General features: G+C 44.9%; 1 protein-coding gene across 3 annotated transcripts in view; it reads right to left on the minus strand.

Annotated features, from left to right (window-relative positions):
- Positions 1-61: 61 nt before the first annotated feature.
- Mms19 (MMS19 cytosolic iron-sulfur assembly component) overlaps positions 62-20,703 on the minus strand; it is a 34,584-nt gene continuing 13,942 nt past the window's right edge. Inside the window, exons 3-31 of one of the 3 annotated variants that reach the window (XM_076921196.1) lie at positions 20,290-20,390; positions 18,970-19,055; positions 18,507-18,581; positions 18,037-18,106; positions 17,568-17,696; positions 17,418-17,479; positions 12,782-12,868; positions 12,070-12,144; positions 11,437-11,514; positions 10,699-10,837; positions 10,298-10,452; positions 9,992-10,070; positions 9,625-9,750; positions 9,355-9,436; positions 8,836-8,933; positions 8,586-8,735; positions 7,346-7,501; positions 5,529-5,628; positions 4,741-4,843; positions 4,530-4,598; positions 4,220-4,346; positions 3,441-3,541; positions 2,996-3,052; positions 2,224-2,410; positions 1,493-1,575; positions 1,219-1,383; positions 1,088-1,147; positions 521-621; positions 62-443 (exon numbers count right to left, since the gene is read on the minus strand). In XM_076921196.1, the coding sequence (XP_076777311.1) occupies positions 416-443; positions 521-621; positions 1,088-1,147; positions 1,219-1,383; positions 1,493-1,575; positions 2,224-2,410; positions 2,996-3,052; positions 3,441-3,541; positions 4,220-4,346; positions 4,530-4,598; positions 4,741-4,843; positions 5,529-5,628; positions 7,346-7,501; positions 8,586-8,735; positions 8,836-8,933; positions 9,355-9,436; positions 9,625-9,750; positions 9,992-10,070; positions 10,298-10,452; positions 10,699-10,837; positions 11,437-11,514; positions 12,070-12,144; positions 12,782-12,868; positions 17,418-17,479; positions 17,568-17,696; positions 18,037-18,106; positions 18,507-18,581; positions 18,970-19,055; positions 20,290-20,390 (2,929 nt within the window). In that variant the 3' untranslated portion in view covers positions 62-415. Of the gene's footprint in view, positions 444-520; positions 622-1,087; positions 1,148-1,218; positions 1,384-1,492; positions 1,576-2,223; positions 2,411-2,995; positions 3,053-3,440; positions 3,542-4,219; positions 4,347-4,529; positions 4,599-4,740; positions 4,844-5,528; positions 5,629-7,345; positions 7,502-8,585; positions 8,736-8,835; positions 8,937-9,354; positions 9,437-9,624; positions 9,751-9,991; positions 10,071-10,297; positions 10,476-10,698; positions 10,838-11,436; positions 11,515-12,069; positions 12,145-12,781; positions 12,869-17,417; positions 17,480-17,567; positions 17,697-18,036; positions 18,107-18,506; positions 18,582-18,969; positions 19,056-20,289; positions 20,391-20,703 lie in introns of those variants that run through there. The other 2 variants (XM_034513626.2, XM_076921204.1) reach the window with 2 other exon arrangements.

The raw sequence follows: 20,703 nt of genomic DNA on the forward strand, positions 1-20,703 counted from the left end.
TGGGAGCTCTCAGCTTGTGTTACTATAGCATCTGTAGATAAAGGGAATATATATGAATCCACTCATTACAAAAATGTCTTTATTCTCTGGCAGGTGCACTCATGTAATACCATCCCTAGTTCTTGAGGTCACACCCAACTGCACTGACCCTTTAGCAGCACAGCTTCCTGTTTCTGACAGGATACAGGAGAGCCCCAAGATCCCAGGTCTTTCCCTCAAATACAAGTCTCAGTGTCTTCAACAATCCATTAAAAATCATGGCTCTTTAAGAGTTTTGAACAGCCATGCAAGAGAGGCCCAGCATTTTGTACTGCATCCATGGGAAGGCAGGCTAGTGGTCTTGCCTTGTGGGATGGCTCAACAGTTAGTACTTGCAGGTTGGATTGTCACGAGGGTTTAGGCCAGGACCAAGGGCTCAGCTCCCTGGGCTCCCTAGTAGGAACCTGTAGACACGAAGAATGTTACAACACTATTCTGAGGTTCTCCTTGGTCCTATCATTCCTTTCAGCCAACAGCTTACCATTCTCCCCTCGCTAACACTGCTTCCTTGCGCACAAGTCTCTTCTTGTCGTCCAGAGGCTTGGCTAAGGCTCGGATCACCTGAGGTTTGTGCGGCAGTAGCTGTGAAGTCAGAGACATCATCTTACTCTTGCTGAGCTGAGCAACAGGAAATGATGCTTCCCACACCATGCAGCTCACATTCTGATGGAAGTGAAATGTGCCCTATTTTTAAAGAATTATTTTATACACATGCCTGGTGTCATAAGGCCAGATAAGGGCACTGGAGATCCCCTAGGATGGACATTACAGTTGATTATATACTACCATGTGGGTGCTAGACATCAAACCTGGGTCTTCTGGAAGAATAGCCAGTGCTCCTAAGCAGCAAGCCATTGCTCTAGCCCCGGTTTTCTTCTATGTGTACCATGTATGTAGTTCCTGTCTTACCACATTCAGTTGGTGGCTAATCTCACGTGAAAGCAAAAAAGTATTCAACCAGGTATGCCAGTGTTCATGAGTCAGGCCAGCTTGGAGAACAGGGATTACCCTGTCTCAAACAAGCATTTCTGACTCTTGAGAGACTTACCACAGAAGTGGGTAGGCGAGTGAGAGCGTGCATACACTGCAGAGCAGCAATCCGAACAGCCTGGAACACAAATAAAAGTCAGGGGAGACAAAAGGAGAAAGGTACTGAAGGGTGTGCTGGGCCCAACGCACCATTGAATAACTGGAGCTGAGGTTCAGGAATTTCGTAACCAGAGTATCAACATGAAGACTCATGATTTGGGGCGCTTCCAGTAGTAGGGGTTGGAGACAGCTCAGAGTGGAAAGCTGGACCACAGAGTCAGGGCAGGACAGTGCCTCCAGCAGCAAGGAAAGGAGCTAAGAAGCAATGGAAAACAGGATGTACATTATGGTCTTGGATCTCGCTCTACCAGATGTAGCCATGGGAACAGCCCCCTCCCTTGCTTTGGGTGCCTGCAGGACTTACTGTGGGCAGCTCTGGTAAAAGCACAGGCTTGGGCAGCCTGTTGAGTACATGAGACAGACCCTTTAGATAGTTTGGCTTCACATCTGGGGATAAAAAGAAAAAGATGCGTAGGAGACATTCAGTTTGAGAATTCAATCTTTAACTCACATGAGTAGGTATATCAGCTTATAATAAGGAGGCTGAGGCGAGGGGAGTCAAAGCCAGTCTGAGTTACAGTGTGAGACCTGCCTAAAAAGAAGGGTTGAGACTAGGGAAGACAGGTCAAGTGGGAACGTCCTTTCTGTGCAACGCGAGGACCCAAGTTTTAGACCCACTGAACCACGTAAATAGCTAAGTGCTGCAGTGCATCCAAGTGGAGATAGAGCTAGCTGGCCGATTCTGCCAAAGCAGCAAGCTCCAGGTTCACTGGGAAATCCTGTCTCAGAAAATGAAGTAGAAGGGCTGGCAGAATAGCTCCGTGGTTAGGTAAAGGCCCTTGCCTCTATGACCTAAGCTCAATCCCAGGAACCCATTTGGTACAACTTTGTTAGCTGTCCTTTGACCTCTAGATGCACACACGCACACACGCATGCGCGCGCACGCGCGCGCACACACACACACACACACACACACACACACACACACACGCATGCGCACACACACACTTTAAGAAGCCTCTTGAGTTCATAATAGCTCAGATGTACTCATCAGGGAAAAGAGGTCCACGAATTTGGAGATCAGCTTTCAGACACCTTGGGGAGCGGCATGGAAACCTTGGACCAAAGCAGGCACGTTGTCAGTGAAGAACCGCTGGCGGAACATGATCCGAACATCAGCATGGCCGGCACGAGTCAGCACATCAGTGCAGTCAGACATGAGCAGAGAGAAGCCATCAGCTGCTGCACAGCCTAGCTCTGGATCACTGAGGAGGCCCATGAGCTAGTGAAAAAACAAACCCGCCTTTTTAAGTGTGCAAGAAAGAAAATCTCAAACACCAAAGAGAATGAAAGCCTTGTAAGAATAAGAGACCAGGGGCTAGAGAGGTGGATCAGTGGTTGATAGCACTTGCTGTTCATCCAGAGAACTTGGGTGAGGTTCCCAGAAACCATATGGTGGCTTACAACTATCCATAACTCCAATTCCAGGGGATCTAGCAATGTCCTTTGCCCTTCTTGGGCAGCATTTTGTATACAATAGCCACACACTTAAGACAGATGTTTTATGTATGTATGTATATGTGTGTGTGTGTGTGTGCGTGCGTATGCGTATGCACGCACACACACATGTATATACACATTTATTAAGACAGGGCTTCTCTATGTAGCTCTGGCAATCCTGGAACTCTTGAGATAGACCAGGCTGGCCTCAAACTCAGAGATCTGCCTATTTCTGCTGGAGTACTGGGACTGAAAACATGAGCCACCATACCTAGTAAAATTTTAGTCTTTAAAAATGAGCAGTATGAGGTAAAGAGGAACCAAGGCAAGTTCTTTTTTAGATTCAAGTTATGTGTTAGAAACTTACCCGGGTAGTCAGGCAGGCACTGAGAGGATGGTATCTGAGGACTAGAGCCTTGGTTACCTGTAATCACGAAAAAGAGTCTGACATTCAAACTCTAGAACCCAGAGGCACTCCTGCTACATGTGGCTCAGGGGCTTTGGAGGCTTGAATGAGATGTCTGTCCTGGTAAGTCTGGTATTTGAGTACTTAGGAGGTCTGGCCTTACAGGAAGGAAGAATGTCACTGGAGATAGGTTTTGAGGCTTCAAAGAATTTAAGTCATTCCCAGTCTCTCTCTCTGCCTCCCAATTTTGGATCAAAATGTGAGCTCTCAGCTGTTACTGCTGTCATGCCTTCATGGACTCTGACCCCTGAGACCAGTTTAAACCCAATTTGATGCTTTCTTTTGTAACCTATCTTAGTCATAGTATTTTAACCCAGCAGTAGTAACTACTATGTTACCTCCTTACCCAGAGTAGCAGTGTGAACGCCTGATTACGGGAGGATTCAGAGGCCAGGCCCGCCTCCACTGTGTCCACAGCAAGCTGGAGGAACTCATCCAACTGCTGCCCTAAAAGGAAGGAGGACGTGATGGTGCAATGGCAATGTAGGTTTTTCTTTAAGGACAAAGGATGCAAATTAATTCAGTGCAGAGCACCTAAGAAGCCATTAGAAAAGGACAACCAAAATGATAGAATGCCAGCAGGACAGTCTGTGGCAGAGGTGCAGTACTCAATTTGGGTGCTGGCACCTGAGAGAGCTGTCTACTCCAGTAAAGACTTACTCAGGAGGCTGGAGCAATGGCTCAGCACTTGAGAGCACTAGATGCTCTTGCAGAAGACTGTGGTTTGGCTCCAGAACCCATATGGCAGTTCACAACCATATGCAAATCCAGTTCCAGGAGATCCAATGCCCTCCTCTGGCTCTCAAGGACACCAGGTACCCATGTGGTACATATATGTATATAACAGGTAAGTTATATATTCAAGACTCCTGAGCCATCTTTTTAGCCGCCCCCCTCCCCCTTCTTGATAGCACCACGATGGAATGAGAGAGCAGACGTGAGTTGAACCTCCTCCTTCTACTCTCTCCTTGGACCCTGAAACGTTCTGCTAAACTTTAGTCTCTGAAAAGACTGAGGACAGTAGGTGAAGATTAATCATTGTGAGCTCCTTTAAGGAGAACAAGGAATAAATTTGCAGATTTCATCACTAGTTGGCCACAGGAGACTCGGGACCCAGCTCAGTACCTGGAGGCTGCTTGTTGAGGAGGCCTGCGAAGCACTTGGTGGCAGCAGTGGAGGAGAAGGGACAGCTGTGGCCACAGCTCTGCTCCAAAAGCTCCCGCATGAGTCGGTTCAGCTGAGGGATTTCCACCTACAGAAAACCTGGCCATGTAATGGACCCAGAAGACACTTGAACTCTAAGAAATACTCAATAGAAAGCAACATCAGAGTTCAGTATGGAAAAGAACTTCTATGAGGAAGCAAAAGACAGCTTAGCCTGTGAGCTAAGCCCAGAGGTCATCTTAGTTCAAGAGTCTTAACTGTGCTCACTTACATCTCGTGGCAGGGAGCAGACGAAAGCTGTAAGTAGTGCAACCAGCCGCCTCTGCCCAGAGGAGCCATCCTATGAAGGAAGAAGAACTCCTTTGAGCCTGCCCACCAGCAGAAGTCATGTATGTCCATATGACCACCACAGAATAGTCCTAAAAATGAAGTCTAAAAGATGTAAACTCTAGGCTCACACATCAGAGATATTAGACTATTACCTGGAATGGCTGGAACTGGCCTGGGAAGCTGTTTTCAGGTAGAAAGGAAGTGTTGCCATCTAAGAAGAGTGGCACGATGCAGGTGACGCTCTGGGCAGCTAGTCTGCAGACAGAAGAGTACCAGGCATCATTAAGGAGTTAGGGTATGTGCACATTTGTGTGCAGGCGCCATGGTTGTTACATACATACATACATACATACATACATACATACATACATACATGTATGTTAATTTGGTACAAAAATAATTTATTTTCTAGACCCTGATGGTATAGAAATGAACCAGACTGATCAAAGCCTATCAAGACTCTTGCCTTACGATCTTGTTAGGAGTTCAATGCATACTTTTAAAACAGTTCACTGAAAAGATGGCTCAGTGGTTAAGAACACTTGTTTTTGCAGAGGATCTGAGTTTGGTGCCCAGAACCCAAAGGGAGGCTAAGTTCTAGAGGATCTGACATCTTTTCCTGTCTGTTTGAGGCACTGCATGCATATGGTACATACATTTTCACGCAGGTAAAACATCAATACACATGAAAGAAAAATAAATAAACCTTAAAAACCCCTAACAACATAAACCACTAACAAAATCCATTACCCCAAGGCTCACCTAATAGTCTGTGGTGATTTTAAAAGATCCTTTGTTTGTGTCACCATCAAACTTATAAAACAACTGCCTTGACACTTCCATATAGGTTCAATGGACAACTGGGAAAGCACTGTTAGTGGCTTGTGCCCAAGAATGTTCTGCCCCTCCTGGGGCTTCAGGCACTCATGGTTTTACTCACTCAGGGGTCAGATGGGTAGTGGCAGTGCCAATGACAGATGCCAACGCAGCCAAGACCTCATCCTCCAATAGCACTTTTCTCAGAACTGAAGATTCCTTCTCTGCAAAGAATAAGACCTACTTGTATACCCACAGAACCAGAAGGCCACTTTGACCAGGCAGTGGTGGCATATACCTTTAGTCTCAGCGATTAGAAGGCAGAGGCAGGCAGGCAGATCTCTGAGTTCAAGGCCAGCATGGACTGCAAAGCAAGTTCCAGGACTACACAGAAATACCCTTTCTCAAGAAAAAGTACTTGAAATTTGGGTCAAGGTTGCTTGTAGTATCAGCTTTACAAGGCTGAAGCAGGAAGATTGTGGGCCTGACGTCAAGTCTGGACTAAATAGTAAGACTAGTAAAGAAAAATGAATTCCAAGTAGCTCTTGTCCTCCTCTTAGCAGGTGAACTCCAGAGCATTTTTTAAAATGTGTGCGTGTGTGTAGGGGAGGGCTTATGCACTGCATTGCAAGTGTCCTCATAATCCAGAAGAGGGTAGGAGATCCTCTGGAGCTACAGTGACAGGTGGCAGTGAGCCACCCACATGAGAACTGAGCACAGGTTCCCTGGAGAAGCAGCTCAGCAGCTACTGAGCTACTCTCCAGCCCCTAATATTTCAGGCTATTTTTTTTTTTTGCTTCCTTTGGAGACTAGTAACTAGTATGCAACTTGCTACACAGACCAAGCTGGCTTCAAACTCATTAAGAGATCTGCCTAATTTTGCCTATTAAGTGCTGCTGGGATTAAAGACATATGCAGCTACCATGTTTTCTTTTTTCGAGACAGGGTTTCTCTGTGTAGCCCTGGCTGTCCTGGAACTCACTCTGTAGACCAAGCTGGCCTCAAACTCAGAAATCCGCCTGCCTCTGCCTCCCAAGTGCTGGGATTAAAGGCGTGTGCCACCACCACCCTGCGAGATCTGCCTAATTTTGCCTATTGAGTGCTGCTGGGATTAAAGACATTTGCAGCTACCATGCCTTCCTTCCTTCCTTCCTTCCTTCCTTCCTTCCTTCCTTCCTTCCTTCCTTCCTTCCTTCCTTCCTTTATTTCTTTCTTTTAATAAAGTAGTATCTCGTGGGCTATACCTGAACTGATCCACTGGGATTATAGGAGGATTCCACCACACTGGTGAAAACCAGTAAACTTAATGTGCCCAGCATAAATGCTATGGGCTTAAAACCATAAAGGAAGGTCACAGCTATACTGATCTGACCAGGAACACTGCACTGTGCTTAGTGTAGTCAGCAGTGAAAAGAAAACAAGGCTGGCTAATATAAACAGTCTTGGCATTGTAAGTAGAAATGTTGGCTTTCCAAAACTTTTTAAGACACAGGCTTATTTTTATTGAGTCTTATTTATAAGTAACTATCATGCAATGAACACTACTGTCACATTATCATTAATCCTCATTAATAACCTGTGATCACACAATATATGTCATCTTACACACACATACACACACGCTGCTTGATTCTGCATGTTGTAGTGACAAAGGAGCATTCAGATAAGGTATCTTGTAAAGTTAGCAAACTGAAGATGAAACCCATCTAGACCTACTAGACTCCAAAGCTCAATCCTAATAAATTAATTGGATAGCAATTACAATGTGCATCTCTTTGACTGATGCTATTACCACTGAATTCTGGTTACCGTCACTGTTCATTACAGTGGAATTTGTGCTTGACAGTACAACACACAGTGTCAGCAATACCCAGGAGGTGTAGTGCTGTCCAACACTAGTAGAAAGCCAATCTGAAAAAGGATGGAAGCAGAGAGAATCACCTGGCATTGAAGCCTGCACAGCCAGTGCAAACAGGCAGGGTACAGCTGTCTTGTGGAAATACCAGTAGCTCTCAGGGTCCTGCTGGCATTTTTCTGCCACCTGCTGGAGACTCTGACAGACAGCAACAACTTCACTGGACTCTATCATTATATTCCCTGTAGAGGACAAAGTCAGGATTCTCTTTAGGGTTTTCTCTAAACACTTTCAGGTATTTTCTTTTTTTTCCATAAAAAAAAAACAACAACAACAACCCCCCCCCCCCCCAAAAAAAAAAAAAACCAAAAACGTCTATGGGTGTTTTGCCACCATGTGGATGTCTGTGTACCATGTGCATGCTTAGTGCCAACAGAAGCCAAAAGAGGGACATCAGGGTCCCCTGTGACTGTAGTGACAGACATTTGTGAGTTGCCACTGGGTTCTGGGAATTGAACCAGGGTCCTCTGGGAGGCTTTTCTGTATTCAAGATGACCATGCATTTCTGAGCTTCCTGCCTCCACATCAGAGTGTTGGTGTACAGGCAGGTAAGACCTCATCTATCTGATGCAGTGCTGGGATGTGGCCCAGTGTTTCATGCATTCTAGACAGTGCTCTACCAACTAAGCTACATACCCAGCTCATGGTGCAACTTTTATACATATGGATATAACAGGATCTCTAAAATAGAACTGCTAGGTCAGAGAATGTGTACATGTATAACTCGAGAAGAAGAGTAACTCATTCATTTTTTGAAGATAATGAGACTGTCTGGGTTGGACTGAGATCCAAATATCAGACTTCTTTAATTTTTTTTTAAAAGTTTACCATGTCCACAAGAAAGAAAAAAATTTCATGTTTCAAATACTGGTTATCAGAGCCTGGAAAGGAAGTGAAAGGGAGAACAGGGAGAGGACAGATCCTGGATGTCACACGGATTAGAAGAATAACTTTCGTGGGTGTTCATGGTCTCTGAATCAGCCACAAGGGCAAGTCAGAAGCCCTAAGGATCCTCCCAAGAGATACAGTGTTCAATAGGGTAACTAAGGATGACAGTGCTCCTTTCTTATGGTTTATTTGTATGAAATGTCATACTATACAACCATAAATGTACATCTGCTCATTGTATATATTAATATTACTATATATACAATCACTAGATACCAGTTTTTAAAGAGCTTACCATGTCACTACAATTACAGCTTACAAGCCCTAATCCAGGGTTTCAGTGAGCCCTGCCCCTTGATGAGTATTACTGGTAGTTACCTTTGTTTGCCTGACAGAGATGCTGCAGTAGCAGAGGCAGTGTCTCTGTAACAATGCTGGGATGTGTTGAAACAGCCGACAAAGCTTGCAGACAGCGGAAATGCCGGGAACATTTGGTGGGACCATCCGCTCTAGCCACATCTGACTCCCCTGAAAGCAATTGGTGAGATGTTTTCCCTGTGTGATGGTGTGAAGGCCCTCCTTAGAAAGCCCTGCTGGCAAGGGTTGGGCCACAGATTAGCACATATACCTTTACGCAGCTCCTCAGCAAGCTTGGGTAGCAAGTGGATGCTGAAGGCTACAGGATAGAGAGTGGCCAGGGTTCCTGATGCCTCCAGTGCTGTCACCCTACTGGGGACAAAGAAGAGAATTACCTGAGCCTTGGCCCATCATTCTCTTCCCAAGGCCTGAGAGCAGGAAGATCCAGGAGAATGAGCTCTCATGGCTACCTTGCTGAAGAGCAAGACCCAAGTCCTATAACACTTAGTTGGACAGGACTTCTTTTTTTGTTTTTGGACTTTTTTTTCTTTTTGAGACAGTGTTTCTCTGTGTAGCCCTGGTTGTCCTAGAACTCATTACGTAGACTAGGTTGAGCTCAAGCTCACAGAGATCTGCCTTCCTCTGCCCTCTGAGTGCTAAGATTAAAGGCATCCATCTTTTCAACCACTCAGCAGCCATAACCACACACACACAGAACTCTGGCCCTTGCTGCATCTGCTGATACAGAGGTGGAGAACAGCTGTCCACCTCAACTGCTTTAGATTCTCACCAGCTCTGGGAATCTTCTTCCAGGAAGCCCAGTCGGTACAGGTGACCTACTGCCAACTCCAAGTCCTCAGCAGACAGGAGATCTGCAGTTAGAAAGAACACAATTTTATCTGTGCTTCCTTGCAGCCACCCCACCCCCACTCTAAGAATCCTATGAGAAATTATACCGCCTAGTGCTGCAGTGATGACAGGGAGTCACTGCTCTTCACTCGAGATAGAGGATGCAAGGAGGGATCGATCCCCTCCTTATCTTTTCTTCTTTGACATGTACCTGGCTGGGCACCCAAGACTGTGAGTGTCCGGATGCCAACAAGCTGAAGCTGGGTGCTGGAGTCTGTTAGAGCCATGAACACCAATGAGCACAGCTGGTCTTTGAAGCTCCTCAGAGGCCTTTCATCTAGGAGACATAAAGGCCAGGTCAGACGCGCTCACACCCATCCCGGACTGCAGTGCTGCACACAACTTTGGGCAGATTTGAAGAGCTTAAACCACTAGGATTCCAGGACGAGCATTGGAAAATGGCAGCCTACAGAACATGTCCACTCTACAGGACTACTCTGTAGCACTTCGTCCTGCTGTACTTTTGGACTACAAGGCTCAATAACTGCCCAGGATACCTCAACTCAAAGTGACCTCACCTCTGTCTTCATAGCTCCATTTCTGCTGTAGCTTTAAGAATCCCAGGATCATTTCAAGGATTGTCCGACGCTGGTTGCTCTGTGATATTTCAAGGAAAACTGGGGTCAGAGAATATTTTAAAGGATTTCAGCTCTGCTATTCTAACAATTAACCTTTTATTTAAGACAGAGACTAGGTGAAAAGTAAACAAGGGAACAAGCTATAGCTAACAGGAGAAAACCCCAGATCTACCTGAGACCAAACTAGAGCTTCAATCTCTCCAAGAAAGGGACCACAGACCCCCAAGTCCTATCTGTGTCTCTTACCTGGCTGTGCTTGTGGAACTGTTCCAGCAGCAAGGGAAGCACGTTGCTGGTGATGTGCTCACAGGCCCGGGCAGACGCACCTGCAGCTGCCTGCAACAGCTTAGCACTAGGCCATACAAGTTTCATGTCTGGTTCACATAGATGGTGCCTGCAGTCTAGAGAGGCAGCAATCACAGACCTGGGGAGTAGGCCAAATATTGCCTGTTTCCCCTTTATCCATAGAGGTTGGAGACTGACAACTGGAATTGTTTGTTAGCAGTTACCATCTAACTGCCTTCAATACAAGTATGGCTGCAGTCCCCAAATTGGGCATGTGGGAGCCACCCATAAAGGGCCACTGGCCCAAAGGAATGCTAATTCTAAGGTGCTCACTCCCTTTGCCAGCTCCATGGTCCCATTACCTTGTAGAACGTTGCTGAGGAAGGAGTCGAGGAGGTCCTCAGCATCAGCTCTTAGCACAGAGCAAGACAGACACGCAGTCAGGGAATGGAGAGCTGCCAGGCCCTCTGCTTCTACTCGATCACTTGCCGTCTGGAAAACCTGTCAGGGAGGGATCCCATGGCTACTGAGGTAAGCCTGTACCAGTAAGCCCCCACCCATCCATTGCCCTTTTTCTTGAGGTGCAAAAGAATATGTGTTTGAAAATGTTTGGGGGGCAGCTATGAAAATTAAAAACCCAAACTACTAGTATCTTCTTTGTTGGTTATATGTTCAACAAGTCTTTTACCCCACCAGGAATGACATACTGCAAGAAACGATTACAACACAGAACAGAGGTAACTCTTTTAAGTCTCCTTCTCTACCTTTACATTCAGATAGTGCCAGTCTTATGCTCCTTGCCATGATAGGACAAGAAGCAGGTATGGTACAAAGGTGGTCACGTATTGTCACCAAGCAGGAAGCCCTCATATAAGAGAACTGCCCCACTTTTGACATTCAATTGGAAGTCTATCTATCACCTTGCTTGTTCACTGGAAACAAAACAAAACAAACCAACCAACCAACCAAACAAACAAACAAAAAGCCCCACAGCATCTTGACCCTAGGGAGACAGGAAAAGGACAGGGAAGGTCCATTACTTCTCCTCATGCCTGATACCTGTCCGTTAACACCAGTGAGCTCAACTAACCAACACTCACCTCTCTGCGGATGGAAGCCCAAAGGCTGGGGAGGAAGTCCTTTAGCTCCTTCTGTCCATACACAGCACAGCAAGCATTCTGCCAAGAGAACCACAGGCATGAGCTAGCTCACTCCAAACCCTCTAGGATTCACGGGCATCTAAATATGATGGATTCTCAGCAGGAAAAACCTTCAAGGTGTCCTAACAGTTCTACTAAGGGCACAGAAAAGAGCTCACCCTAACTCTTACTGAGAGTACAAGGCTGATGACAAAGCCTAGTGAAATAGATATATGAAGCTTTAGGTTCAATTACCAGCACCCATCCTCCACTAAGACAAAGTCTGTATTAGCAACACACAATTAATCTTATTAATTGAGACGTGGAGGTAAAAAGATCAGGAATTCAAGGCCAGCCTGAGCTAAGAGACAGTTTCTCAAAAATCCAAAAAGGAAAAAGAACACTGACCAGTTCTTAGCTACACAGAATAAGACAATATGAAAGCAATACCAGCTTAGTTAGATAAACAGTATAAGCCTGAGTCCTGGCCCACGAGGGAGGCACATGAACTGACCTCCAGCTGTCCATGGAACTGTACTTTAGCATCACTAACCCGTGTAGAGGTAGCTGGATCCTGCAAGGAGACACACTCACCAGAGTTTGCAGAGAATCCAGCTTGGCACTTAAAATCTCAGAATCCACTTTCTCAATTAGCAGAGGCAGTAAGAACTGTGGCAAAGAAGGAAAGAGCATAAGCCAAAAAAAGTACTTTAGCCGATGTCCACATTGCCATCAGTCCTGAGATAGGTGCTACACCAAGGAGTGAGGTTCAGGTGACGAGTTACAACTGTAAGCCAACTTTCCTGCCACACTGTATTACCTGAGAAACAGGCACATTAGCAAAGCTGATGGATGTTAAATACGCTGTCTACAGAACAGATTAGATTTTAGGGGACAACGAAGTTTTTGAGGTTGAAAGTCTGAAAGTATTTGACATACAAAACATGTACAGGATATCAACCCTAAGATATATAATAGAGCATTCTTTCTCCTTATGCTTTTACTCTTTAAAAAACTTGTTTTTATAATTTTGTTTTACGTGTTTTGTTTTACGTTTGCTTGCATGCATGTCTGTACCACATGCATGTCTGTATACCACATGCAGGCCAGAAAGGTGCATCTTATCATCCGGAACTATAGTGACAGATGGCTGTGAGCCACCATGAGGGCACTGGGAGTCAAACCTAGGTTCTTTGGAAGAGCAGCCAGTGCTCTTAACTGCTGAGCCATGTCCAGACTTCCATACCGCTCTTTCTTTAGAGGGTGCTCTGGGCAGAGGCTATTACATTAATTTAGATAGACCAACCTCAGCAAAACGCGGTGTAGAAGCCAGCACAGCACGGAGACTCAGGATGAGATCTTCTCTCTGGATGCCATAAGGATCATTAGGTGGCTGAAAATGAAAGGAACCATGGATTTGTACAATTTTCAGGCCACCCTTGGACATAAGTCTGAATCTGGCAAGTCTGCAGAAGAGGCGATCCTTAAACCCAACCTAGCACAAGCATACACCATGAGGCCTCAGGAAAAAAACTTGCTCACTCTTAACATATTTTTGTCTTTTAGGCATTTATTTTATTTTTCAGTTTCTTGAGACAGCCTTTCTAAGTAGTCCCAGCTATCCTGGAACTCTAGACAACACTGGTCTCGAACTCAGAGAGATTCATCTGCCTCTGCCTCCCAAGTGCTGGGATTAAAGGTGTGTACTGAGTGGTGGCACCCAGCAAGTCACTTACTTTTTGCAGTGCTAGAATAATAAGGAACATTTTGTACATGCCAGGCAAGCTCTGTGCCACTAAGCTGTCTTCCCAACCCCAGGCACATTCCATTCTCTTCCACCTTGGAACAGTTGCTGTGTAGCCTCCTAAATGCTAGCATTACTAATACAAGCTACCACACTATGCCCCATCACACATTTTCTACCGGATCTGCTGTTTTATCACTTGGAGATAAGCTCAATTATCAGCTGCAGTGCTTCTTCTCTGAATATATATTAAGATGGCTACTTGTATGGTTTGTAATCTATTTCTCACTTACATCAAGAACACCTTTTTAGTAAGAAATGATCTCATGTAGCTCAAGCTAACTTGAACACTGTATGTAGCTAATGTTGACCTAGAACTTCTGATTCCCTAGTGCTCACCTCTCAAGTATTGGTGTTACAGGTGTGTACCATCAAACTTATATTTTATGCTAGAATCAAACCCAGGACTTTGGGCATGTTAGGCAAGCACTCTACCACCAAGTTACAGTGTCAGTTACATTAAGAACATTTTCAGCCAGGTGTAGGGGCACACAACCCTCCCTTTAAACCCAGCATTCAGGAGGCAGATGCAGGCAGATTTCTGTGAGTTCGAGGCCAGCCTGGTCTACAGAGTGAGTTCCAGGATGGCTAGGACTACACAGAGAAGCCCTGTCTTGAAAAAAAAAACTAGAATGAAAATATGAGAACATTCCCAAATGGTATTATTCTTCCTGAATATTAGCTTTATTGTGTGGTTAAGTCAGCTTAAATAATTTCTCTTTGATGGACATTTTTATCTTTTTTCACTTGTATAAAAAGCAGCAACTATGATAGCATAAAAAGCATTGGTAACGTCTGTGTCAAACCAGCAGACTGAAAATATCAATCAGATTTTTCCTTTTCTCCTCTGGAAACTGCACCAAAAATATAGTAAAGTTTGTTTGGTTTGTTTTAAGTCAAAAAGCTAAATGTTGAAGAGAACCAGGTAAGAGAGACTTAAAACAAAATTGTAGAAACTGGAAGGCAGACAGTAAGAAGGAACTGACTCAGCACATCTGAGATGAGAGAGCCAAGGCAGACCTGGGGATAGCTGAGTGACTATCACTGCCCAGTCCCTGACAGGCTTTGGAACTGCCAGTTCTAAGGGAAGCTGGAACTGGGAATAGGGACAAAGAAGCAAATGGAGCTCCTGGATGGTTTCTCTAGTCTTCCTTCACCATAGCAGAGCCCTGAAGTTTAATTTTCAAGGCTGGGTAAGAAAGAAGTCTATAGTTTTGGTAGCGCAGTGGAGGGCCTCAGTGTTGCACAAGGTCATCAAAGGGATACAGGACCAGTACTGATAATCTCAGTTCAATTCTACTAGGCAGACCTAAAGTCTTTTTTTAGAAGATTGACAAAATAAAGATTTTAAGAATTTCGCAGACTGTTCACCTAAGTCACTAGAAAATGAAGCTCATATATAAGTCAATGTCTTCAGGGCTTCTCTTAAAAAAAAAGCAAAACTATGAGAGAACAAGGAATATGGAGGAGGATTAGGGGGGAAGGAGGGATATTGGCTAACTGATGGGGCCAGTGTCGGCTCACCAGGTAAAAGCCCTTTCTGCATAAGTCTAGAGATCTGAGTCCAATCCTGAGAACCCATGTAAAGTGCAGAGAGAACTGATTCCACAAAGCTGTCCTCTGATATCCACTGTATCCCACAGCGCCTATGTACCAGCTATCCTCACACACAGACTAAGGAGATGGCTCAGTGGGGAGAGAGCTGGCACTGAGGCTGACAACCTGAGATCAATCCCTGGGATCCACATGGTGGAAGGCGAGAGCCAAGTCCTCCACATGCACATGTGTTCTGTAGCAGTTTCCTCAGAGGTTAATTAAGCTTTCGTTTTGGAGAAACTTTAGATATAGGATAAATGGGGATGTCAAACAGGGTACTATTTTAAGAAAGAATATTTACAGGGAGATGAAATACTCCATCTTCCAGACAAGACAGTTAAGACAGGAAACAAACAACTTAAAATATCTTTAAGAAGTCCCTGAAATTGACCAGATTCACTAAACCTCTCCAAGTATATATAGGCAGTAAAAAATTGCTGAGACACTCTCAGAGAAACCAAGCAGCCTGGAAAAATGACCAGCTGAGCTGACTGAAAAGGATCAGGCCAGCGGAGGCATCTGAAAAGGACACTCTCCAGCCGCCTGAGCTGCAGCAGACAGGGCAGTATGCACCAAGTTTTATTTTGTGAGGTGTCTCTGGTGATGCAGTTGTCTTTGAATCACTTCTGTTCCTGTGAATAACTCTTCACTTGTATTCCTGTTAGAACTTCAATAAAACTGTTTCACCAATTCAGACTGTAGTGGTGTCCATACTATGGTCTGTTGATAGTTCCTGCTCTGGAGTGAACAGATGTTTGTTCGTACCTCCCAGGAATAGTGTTTCAGTCTGAGTGGTCGCACAAATGTAAACAAAAGACTTAAGGGCTGGAGAGATGGCTCAATGGATTAGGGCACATAGTGCTTGAACAAAGGAGCTGAGCTCAGTTCCTAGCACTCATGTCGGGATGCTCAAAAGGACCTATAATTGCAGCTCCAGGGAACTGACTCCCTATTCTGGCATCTGCTGGCACCTGCACACATAACACACACACTCACTCAGATAGATACCATAAACTTAAAAAATCCTTAAACATTTTAAAGAATATTATTATTTTTGAAAGCTGTATCTACCCATGAACTAAAAACAGAACTACAAAACAAAGAGAAATCAATAATGATAATGATGATGATGATAATAAACTTAAAGAAAACTTTCCTATCTAAGAGTGACACAGAGTGAGTGTCAGGAGATGTGTGGGAGGCCAGGCCTAGTGGTACAGCTTGTAATTACACTCAGGGACTGAGCCTCGCTACAAGTTCAAGGTCACACACAGAGTGAGCCCTTATCTCAAAACAACACCAGGAATAGAACTCACTTGTGCAGCCAGCGCTTCTACCTGCTGAGGCATCTAACTTGCCCTATTACCTTCCAAACACACCCACACCCCTTTATCTGTCTGCCTGCCTATCTATCTAATCTTATCCATCCATCAGCTGAACCAGTCTTTCAACATTTCAACGGTATAAGGTTCTTCTGAGTTGTAATGACGGTTATTGATTATGAAGCAATGTCAGGAGAGAGGTGGTCTAGCAGGATGCCAACTGAAATCAGTCAGCTGGTGAGTGATGGCTAGCAGACAGCTGTGGCCCTTTAACATCAGCCAATGATTCTCAAGCATCACTTAACATGTTGCAGTCAGGGCTTCCTTTTCTCTCATGTTCCTACTACTTGCAGTACACATCCCCACACATCCCATGGAGCAGGAGGCCCAGGTATCTGACCGTAGAAAAGAAATATAAATGCAGAGTGGGAAGAAGGCCCGGAGTCAAAGCAACACTTCTTGTGCATGCTGTTCATTTGCTTTAACACCCTAGATGCCCTCCATAACTACAAATTCATCTCCTATACTTCCCTCAAAAACCAGGCAACATCCTCTAATCTGCTGGGTCAGTTCCTGCCAACTGTAGCTTCCACTAAACCCTTGTCTTCCAGAATGACTATATACCATTCATTTTGATATCTAATCTATATTGTTACCTCAATGCTGAGCCTTCAAGGGCAGGGACCACAGCTTACAACTCTGTACCCCTCAGCACTGAGTGCATTGCTAGGGTACACTCACAAGTACCTGCTGAGGTGAATCCCACCTTTGGTGTTGGATGATTCTCCATTTCCCAGTTTGCTAAAATATGAATCCATATAAACTTTAAAATATCTATCAGCCTGGGAAAATAACTCAGTGGAAAAAGTGACAGGACAGCAGGAGCCACAGACCCCAGTACAACGGTGGCAGTGTGATCCCAACCCTGGGGCAATGGATGGTGGTGTGCACGCAGTGGCCAAAACCAGGGAGCCCCAAGTTCAGTGGTAGAGCCTGGTGGCAGGAGGGTCTGTCATGAACAAGTAGACAGATAAATACGAAGACACTCACCATCCTCCTCTGGCCTCCATACGCCACACTGCACAAAAATGCACACACATGCACACTAAACAAACAAAATGTAAACTCAGGGGTTGTCTGTTGTGCTCATTTGTCTAGAACAATGTCTCCACATAGCTCATACTCTTGAGTATCTGATCCAGAATGAAGGTACTACTTACAGGGGTAAAATCAATAGGGAAATAACAAGACGTCACTTCAAATAACTCTTCCACAAAAGGTCCTGTGGCAACAGAGAAAGGATAAAGTTGACTTAGGTTCATTACCTCTGAGCAGCTTCAACCAGCTACTTCACTGCTATGAAAACATACCTAGACTGTAGTCCTTGGAGATGAGGTCATGGACGATGCGGAAAGCCAACAACAGATTACGGGGGTCCTTCTCTCCATCCATCACCTGGATGAAGCCAAATGTGAAGTCAGCTCCTAGGCCCTTCAGTTCTGGGAAGGAGAGAACAAGGTCACTGCTATCCCATGGGACAGAAAGCCTAGTGGCCTCCTGCTGCCTCTTGTTCTCCTTTCCTGCCTAGATCCAAGTATTCAGTAAAAATATGTGAAGATATGTGCAAGTCTCTTATGTGCATGCATGTGCACTTACTCAAGTCCAGAATTAAAAACCTTCTTACACTGGGAAGTCTAGATCATTGTACCCCAAGCCTTGATCATTCCTCAGTCTGAGGTCTTTCCCATATTCCCCAGAACACAATCCACCCTTCTAATCTGGGGGCAGGGAGAGAGCAGTCGATTGCTTTTCAGACTCCTCAATAGTCCCACCTCTTACCTTCTTCTCGTGATCGCATGAAATTAGTGATGATACTGAAGACAGTATGGCGGTCCACCTGTAGCAGGGACTTGAGGGTGGGGAAGAAAGAAAGCAAGTGGAAAAAGAGAACAAAGAATTCTTCAAACACTACAACCATTTCTAGCTTCACAATCTCTAAGCCAGCATAAGATCAAATTAAGAGGACTGTAGAGAAAGGGCCTGGCTACTGAACAGCATAACAGTGACACCAGTAACCTAAACCTGCATCATGTATGTCTTAGGTTCTTCAGCTGAGAAGACTGTTCAGATCTAGTGTCATCACTAGATTCCTCTTTTACCCAGTAGAAAGGAATACTGTATACACAAGGTCAGCAGACCTTAAAGCATCCAGAAAATGGAGGAAAATCTGTTGTCACCTCATTCTAGTTATATCAAGTACACAAGACAAAGACTAGCAACAAAAGAAATTCGAAACTATTATCACTCACCTGTACATGTACCTCCTGGAAGATGGCTTTAAGCACAGAGACAGCCAGGCCTGGGGGCAGGGCCACAGACAGGCTCTGTGGGAGGAGGGAATATATGAGAAACCCGTCTCTAAGACACAACTCTACAATGTGCCTGATTGGGTAGCTGGGCATCCCAACATCCTTGTTCAGGAGGAAGCATCCAGTGAGAAACTGTCTCTAGATGAGTTTTTCTCCACAGCTCCTCCCTCCCCCCCCCCTTTTCTTAAAGTGTAGATTATAGGTGCAGTGTATTACAAGGTAAAGTGGAACTGCCACACAGGGTGATTCACCCTCTAGGGTAAGAAATGCAGATCTGGCTAACAGTAATTTACTCCTCTATTTGCCTTTGTCCTTCAGCATGTGAAGGTACATCTCCAAAAGGCCCAGAGAGAACCATCCAAGGGCTCCCACAAACAGTTATGCAGTGATGAAAAGGACTTACCAGTGCCCTCAGGCCCTGTAGGACAGATGGGATCACAAGATGATGGTCCTTCAGTCGGTTCTCATAGAACAGAATCAGGTGGACCACTGCACAAAACAGATCCAGTGTTAGCTTAGCAAGAGGAAGACCCACCAGTTATTTTGATCTACTTCCTAAGGGCATCCAATTTTGACTTTCCCTACAAATGTTCTTCTGAATCAAGAAATGCACTTCCACTTGACGGCGTCTTTACTTAGTGAAACAGGAAAGTCTTTTTCATATAAACTCACAGCAAAACCCAGCTTTACCCTCAGAATTGCTTTCTTTTTAACTTCATTATTTTATGCGTATGTGGTGTTTTGAGTAAGGATGGCTCCAAAGGTTCACATATTTGAATGCTTGTCATCAGGGAGTGGCACTGCTTGACAGGGATAAAGAGGTGTGCATGTTGAAGCATGTCACCGGAAGTATTTCAAAAGCCCAAGCCATGCCTAGTATCGTTCTCTCTTTGTTGTCTGGGGATCTGGATGTGGAACTCTCAGCTACTTCTCCAACACCATGTCTGCCTGCATGCTGCCATGCTTCCCATCATGGACAATGAATTAAACTTCTGAAACAGTAAGCTAGCCCTAATTAAATACTTTTTTAAAGTAAGGATTGCCATGGTCCTGGTGTCTCTTCACAGATACAGAACACTGACTAAGACACTCTTATGCAGCATGCGGAAAACTCCCAAGAGCCAGCCATAAAATTCAGGGCTCTAGGGTTTTGCCTAAAGCACCTTTATCTCTGAGCCACATTATCAACCCCATAATCGTCATAATGGAACTTTTCCTCTTTTGCTTTGGTGCTGGGGGCTCAAAGCAGTTTCATGAGCTCCGCCACTACTAAGCTTGCTTTCTTCTGGATTTTTCAGAGAGGGTCTAACTAAGGACCATTTTTGGGACCTTGTTCTCTCCTCTTACTGTAGCTCCAGGGATCAAGCTCTGGCTTGCACAGTAGGCGCCTGTACCCACCTAGCCACAACAGCCCTCCACCTTCCCGTTTCCTTAGATGCTAGGGGCTTACCAACCTTTCTTTAAAGGGCCAGGCAGTAAGTATTATATATGCGTACAGAATGTAGACACAGATATACTAAAAAAATGATCAAAGATGGTATTTGAAATCCACATCCCTTGTATCTTATCACTTAGTTTTAGTCACCTCTGCCATGTATACCAATAAAGAATGAAGGCACTACATTAGCTGTGCACAGAAATGTTATAACCCTTTTCTCTGTGAACATTTTGTAGGCCATGGCTTAGTGATTTGGGAAGACATCCCTACTAGTGGTGAAAGTACCTTCCTTCTCCAAGAGCAAGGAGTGACACTGGAGTAGCACCTGTGACAAAAGCTGGATTCCTCGAGCCCGAGTTCGGGGTTCTGGATTCTCCAGAGAGGACCTGGGAGATAGCAAGATAGAAAGCATCTGTCATTAACCAGTTCAAATTATAAAGAAAATATTCTGCAGCTAGTCACTAGTTACACTTATATCTCTAGACAAAGAAAGCAAAACCCTCTTAAAAGTTTTAAAAAAGCAAACAAACAACCCCCCCAACCCCCCAAAAAAATAAGCCGTGAAGGTGCTCCTGAGCTAATAACATTAGTGTCCAGTAAACACCCACGTCCCAGACAGGCAATGGTGGTGCGCTTTGGAGGCAGAGGCAGGAAGACCTCTAAAGTTCAAAGCTAGCCTGGGTGTACAGAGTGAGTTCC

The sequence above is a fragment of the Arvicanthis niloticus genome, chromosome 1 (genome assembly GCF_011762505.2).
Source record: "Arvicanthis niloticus isolate mArvNil1 chromosome 1, mArvNil1.pat.X, whole genome shotgun sequence".
Taxonomy (NCBI): domain Eukaryota; kingdom Metazoa; phylum Chordata; class Mammalia; order Rodentia; family Muridae; genus Arvicanthis; species Arvicanthis niloticus.